At 47.0% G+C, this 6025-nt stretch overlaps 1 protein-coding gene across 1 annotated transcript; it reads right to left on the reverse strand.

The window, feature by feature from the left end:
- Positions 1–2266: 2266 nt before the first annotated feature.
- LOC121055296 (protein ROOT INITIATION DEFECTIVE 3-like) lies at positions 2267–3550 on the reverse strand. The gene has a single exon (XM_040527343.1). It carries the CDS (start codon positions 3548–3550, stop codon positions 2267–2269), a length of 1284 nt encoding a protein of 427 aa, XP_040383277.1.
- Between the last annotated feature and the right edge of the window lie 2475 nt (positions 3551–6025).

Raw genomic sequence — 6025 nt, forward strand, 5'->3', positions numbered from 1 at the left:
CCGAGATATCTTTTCGCTTTTGTTTATTCTTAAAAGCTAAAATTTGAATTTTCAACCTTAAATTTTGAGTTGATTTAAGGTTTTTTCGTTGAAGTCTATTTTTCAGTTTTAACTTTTAGATCGATAAAAATACGTATATAAAAATTTTATTTATAAATTATTTGGTTTTTGCCAAACACCCCCCCCCCCCTGATTGTGGTACAGATTTGGCTCTCCTCAAATGTCTACATGTGAACCGAAGTTAACTCATTTTGGAAGCGAAATTATTGGAGTTAAGGAATATGTGATTGGAGCTGGGGTCTAACCAACCGTTGCTGTTCTTTTGAGAAAAAAAAACAGTCCAATTTCGTTCATCCGATCTCCTTTGGAAAATACTCTCTCTATTTTTCTTCATTTGATGTTGATAACTTTTAATTATCCTTTTTTTTTCAAATATATAAAACTATAAGTTATACATGAAGTGTCTAAAGTAATAAATTAATTAATAATTATATAAATTTTTAAATAAGATGAATGGTTAAACATAGATTTAAAAGTCATCAGCGCCAAATAAAAAAAAATGAAGTACAAGTAGAAGATCAAAAGGTAAGCGAAAAGGATACTCCTTGCATGTCTCCCAGTTTTCAGGAAGACGAAATAGCCATACGCCCATACCTGTTCCAACGTTAACTATGGTCGTCGGCTCGTCGCTTGCTCCGGCGCTGCACCTGTTCGCCGCCGCCTCATCCGCGACCCGGCGATCGCCGGCCGTCGACGTGCCGGAGAATCCTTTCCAGCGCGACGGCGGCGTACGTTCGGGGTTCGCAGCGTGCAATAAGATCACGAGAGATATATCAACACACAACAAGCTCCTGCAGCCAGTATGGTTGCCGATCAAGATCGTCCCGGCCGGCCGGCGCCGGCGTACGTACCTATCGACGACGGAAGCGAGCAGGTAGAGCAGCTGATGTGTTTTCACGGTGAGCATGGCCGGAGGGAGAAGAGACGACGGCGTACGGGGGCGGCGAGGTTTTGTCACGCATGACAGATAGATGAGAGAGCACACGGCCCTCGCGGAAGCGACCGGCGTTCGTCGCTGCGGCTGGGTTGTGCTCTCTCTCTTCTGTCATCGACCACTCTCAGCCTCCCCCCTCCGCATCTCCTCCATGGCTGGCTCGACACCTCCCCGAACACATCTACCAAAAAGCAACGCAAAAACCGTGATCAAATCAGTCAGAGCAAACTCACGGAGAGCATCGTTTTGTACGACCATGCACTGCATGCACACAAGAAGGTGGGAACAGATGCAGCTTAGCTTCTTCTCCATTGGAGCACAGCTAGCTCGACGATTCACGCAACGGTGCCATCTGCCATGGCTGAAAGCCAGAAATAGCCGTGATGGGGCTAGCTTTTTTTTTTTTTTTTTTGCTCCGGGGTTTGCCAGGAACGCGCGCGGCGTGAACGTGGCCGCGGCAGTTGCTATATGCGGCCGGGGGCGCGGGTTGCGATCGCGGCAGCGATGGCATGGCCGAGCGCGACGGGGACCACGCGGGCGAGGCCGCGAGGGGATTAATTCCGGCGTGGGGAAGCCTGCTGCGCGCACTGTAGCGGCTCGTGCGCGCCGCAGGCAGGGCTGCGGGCTGCCTCCTCGCCACGCCACCTTGCGCCGCGCTCGGGCTGTCGGGCAGGGTTAGTTGCGAGCCTACCTGCGTGGGCGGGGGAAACTCATCCTTTGCAGATTTATCGCGCTGTTTTTTTATTTATTACTATAAGAGAAAATCTAATAAATAACATTAACAAATATTTACTTGTAAGAAAAATATCATCGATGAGTGCGAGTTCTGCAAAATGTTATCATACAAATAAATTTGTCTAAGAAATATCATCGCCATTAGGATTTTATCAGCATTTCTCCGTTAAGTTCTGCAGTGTGAACAATGTATTTAACGATAAAAATAAACAGAATTCTATAGTGTTAATATTTTTTTTTATTTTGTAGTGACGGATTTTACGAGAACGGTTTAGACTAGGCAAATTTATAATTGTCCTAAGCCGTTTTAATCCCTCGAGTAAAACATACATGATCAAATTTAACTAAAATTAACTTTTATAAGTCATTGAAAAAGTATCTATGAATATGCATGTAGTAATAAGAATTTAATTAGTTCATTTTGATATAAGTTTTGGAGATGGATTTTGAACATATATATCAGATGCTAATTTGTCTTGTCAATTTTTTTATAACTAATGCAACTACTGAGCAGACGTCCTCTCAAGTCTCAAGGGATTAGAAATCATTTGCGCTGGTGTGGTCGTCTTTGCCGTCGTTCGGGCGGCGGGCGGTGGTGACCTCCCGGAGCATGAGACGCAGGCACCTCTTGTACCCGCCGACGGCCATCTCGACGAGCTCGACGGACCTCGCCTTGTCCACCTCCGACTCCCGCAGCGTCTGCTCCATCCGCGCCACCTCGCCGGCTCTCCGCCAATCCTCGCCGTCGCGGACAGTGAACCCCGTGCCGTCGTTGCGAGCCCTGGACACCGCGGCGGCGGATTTCTTGAGCACTGTCGCGTCGGTGACCGCGCCGCCGCCGATCCGGAACGAGGCGGCGAGCGACCCGCTCGCCAGGTCCCAGATGCTCGCGTTGCCGTCCTCCGTGCACGTGACCAGGTTCTTGCACCCGTTCGCCATGCCGATGCCGACGATGGCGGCGTTGGTGCTGCCGCTTGCGTGCCACGAGCGCGTCGTCGCGGTGGTTGTGTTGGCGGCGGAGCCCAGGGGCGCGACGTGGACGCTGCCGTCGGAGCCGCCGGCGAAGAGGCGGGCGGCGGGGCGGTCCAGGGTAAGGGAGAACGCGATGCATGGGAGCGAAAGGGTGCGGAGGTTGTGGCCGTTCTTCAGGGCCCAGACCTTGCATGTGCCGTCCATGGAGGCCGTGGCCACGACGGCGTTGCACCCGCCGTGCCCGCACGCGATGCAGGACACCGGCGCGGCGTGCGCGGGTATGCGGTAGAGCGAGAGGTCGGTGGAGCCGCCGGCGTCGTCTGCGTCGGCGTCGAGGACGGACAGGAGGACGAACACGGCCACCTCGCCGTCGTAGCCGCCGGAGACCAGGATCGAGCCGTCGTCGTTGAGCCCGAGGCACGAGACGGGGAAGCCTCCGTTGTGGGCGCGGAACGAGCGCACGACGTCGCCGGACGGGAGCGCGATGGCGTGGACGCGCCCGGACAGGCCGCCGACGAGGAGGTGGGAGCCATGCGGCGTCGCGACGAGCGGCGCGACCGGCTCGGAGACGGGCAGCGACCGCGCGGGCGCCCGCGACCACCAGTGGAGCAGGAGGACGGAGCCGGCGCCCGTGGCCGGGCAGACGTGGGACGCGGCGACGAAGGGCGCCGCCGCGGCGCCCGGGGCGGCGACGACAGCGAGGCCGTGCCGCGACGTGTTGACCGGCGCCGGGAACTCGGCCACGACGTGCCCCGACAGCGCGTCGTAGGCCGTGACCGGCCGGCCGTGGGAGGCCGCCAGGATGAGCTCGCCGGACAGCTGCCGGGAGGAGGAGGAGTAGGACGCCATTAGCACGCTTCTGCCTCCGTGTGACGTGAGTCGCGGGTTCGCCGGTGCAAACCGATGGGAGAAAAAAAAAACAGTGTGAAGTGAGCTGCTTGATTGTGCTGATTAGCCGCCTTTTTAAGCTAAAAAGTCTTTAGCTTAAATACGACTTCTCATCCACCTTTTTTAAAGTTATAAACAGATGGCTTTAAATTTATACCTTAAAAAGCCACCAATATATAATCATAAATCACAAAAGGAAGAATCCAAGGAGCACCAATGAACATAGGAAAAAAAAGATGTGGTATTGAGATGATTATAGTAATGAAAATTGTAAGATGTACCTTACAATGGTTTGACTAGAGCAAAGAGGATGGCAGAGGTAAGTAGGCAACAACAGATTATATAGCTAGATTAGAAAGTGGAGCTATTAGAGAAAGGGGACAAGAGATTTGGCAAAATGAGAGCAAAGAGAAGGGGTGCATTATCACGGAATGTTATACTTTTGCTACGGGATATACAGATGAATGTATTAAAATAATAGGTCATATAGTGATCAAACGTTTGAAAATTTTAATTAATTCAATCAAATACGGTCACTGTGATTGGATGATAACCTGATGAAGACGTGCATGCAAGTCAAAAAGCACATACATGCCTTCCCCTAAGCCCCCCATGCATTGCACGTGTGTTTGACAGAAAAAAAAAATCAAACATATGATTAATAGCAAAAGTGTAAAATAATACATGAATATACTTAATTCAGAAAACATGGATGAATATATTATGACAAATTATTATGAAATTAGTGAAGAGGATGGTGATTTGATATTGTTACATATTAAACTTGTAGATGATGATATAACATGTGTTTATGTTGAGCTTTATAGCTAGTGGGTAAGAACTGTATAGAAAAGAATGGATTCGAGCTCTACATCTTATCCGTAGGTTTATCACTTATAATGGAGGGTATTCTAGATTGTTTCATTTTAATTAGACATATAAAACTGTACCCTAATTATGAAATGACGCATGAGCAGGGTTCTCAAAACCGCGGTTACCGTGGCGGTAACTGCGGTTTTCGCAGAGTCCGCAGGGAGACGGGATCGGTACGCCGTGGTAACCGAGTTTAAATTTGAGGAGAATTTAAAAAATTTGAGAAAATTTAATAAAAAAATATATGTTGTATATGTTGATATATAATGTAGTTTTGTCAAAGAAATTCATGAAAAAAATATATTTCTGGTATAATTAAAAATTATAAACAAGAATTTCGGGAAACAAAATTAAAAAATAGCCTATTGTAAATAACATTTCATAGGAAAATGGTTAAGAATATTTTGTTATTAAGTCATTATTAATTTACACTGGACACTAGGGTACGTAATGTTATAATAAAAATATACAACAATGGGTATATGAAAAATATGTATGGAGAAAAATTATACGTGCACTTTAGTAATAATTGGTAGTAGATATAGTTGTGATGTATCAATCAAAATGAAGTTGTTACTTGTTATTGGTGTGAGTTATTTGGTGAAGAGCGATATGAGTCATACGACGATGTCTGTTTGTATGTTACAATATCAAGAATTTAGAAAAGGTCATCTGAAAATTTTCTTGTTTTCCCTAAAACATGTTCTATTTTTCTATTTTTTCTATGTCACAACTCACAAATACAGTAACAAAATATTTTCCTATTTTTCATGTATTTTAAAATATTTTTTTAATGTTTTTTGCATTTGACATCAACACCCGCGGTTTCCTTGTGGTAACCGTGGTTTCGGCTAAAAAACCGAGTGGGAAATCACGGTTTCCGCCGTTCTCATGCGTTGTTTCAGCACGTACACACCGCGGTTACAGCGCGAAACCGCGCGGTAACCGTGCAAAACCGCGCGGTAACCGCGTTTACCGCGCGGTTTTGAATTCAAATTTTTTGTTTTTAAATTCGTTGTGGCTTTTACGGTTTTTGCGGTTACCTTGCGGGATTCGCGGGAGCGCGGTACCGTGGTTTTCGCGGTAAAAAGGGTAAGGGGAACCCTGCGCATGAGTCGAAGCTGTTTAAGTGCCTGTTTAGGAAGTTTTAGATTCTAAGATGCAATTGTTTGGTAGTGAGCCTATGAGAATCTGGAAAAAACTCCTAAACCCAACTTCTCTGGCTTCTGGATTCTTAGTTAATTTTTCAGAATATGTAACTATGAATTTTTAGAAGTTGTGAACTGTTTGAGACAGGTTATAGTAGAAGCAGCTTTTTCCCCAAACATGCCCTAACGATGTTTACATGAGTTCTTTCTTTCTTTATTCTGAGAAAAAACAATCTTGAGTTCTTTATTGGTTTGATCTCATGCTTATATTCTCCGGCCCATAGCGTGAAAAGCTGGGGTATATTTGCCAAAAAGCCAACCCATAACCTGTGATGGCCGGCCCGGTAAATTATGCGACGTTCAAATGCAGGCTCTAGGCCCGCAAGCCCACCAGCGTACATGGGCCCTGCAAGCC

Source organism: Oryza brachyantha, chromosome 9 (assembly GCF_000231095.2).
Source record: "Oryza brachyantha chromosome 9, ObraRS2, whole genome shotgun sequence".
NCBI classification, from domain to species: Eukaryota; Viridiplantae; Streptophyta; class Magnoliopsida; order Poales; family Poaceae; genus Oryza; species Oryza brachyantha.

What these genes read in the sequence shown, in the direction of transcription:
- LOC121055296 (XM_040527343.1), bottom strand. Translation starts at nt 3,550, where the DNA reads ATGGCGTCCTACTCCTCCTCCTCCCGGCAGCTGTCCGGCGAGCTCATC.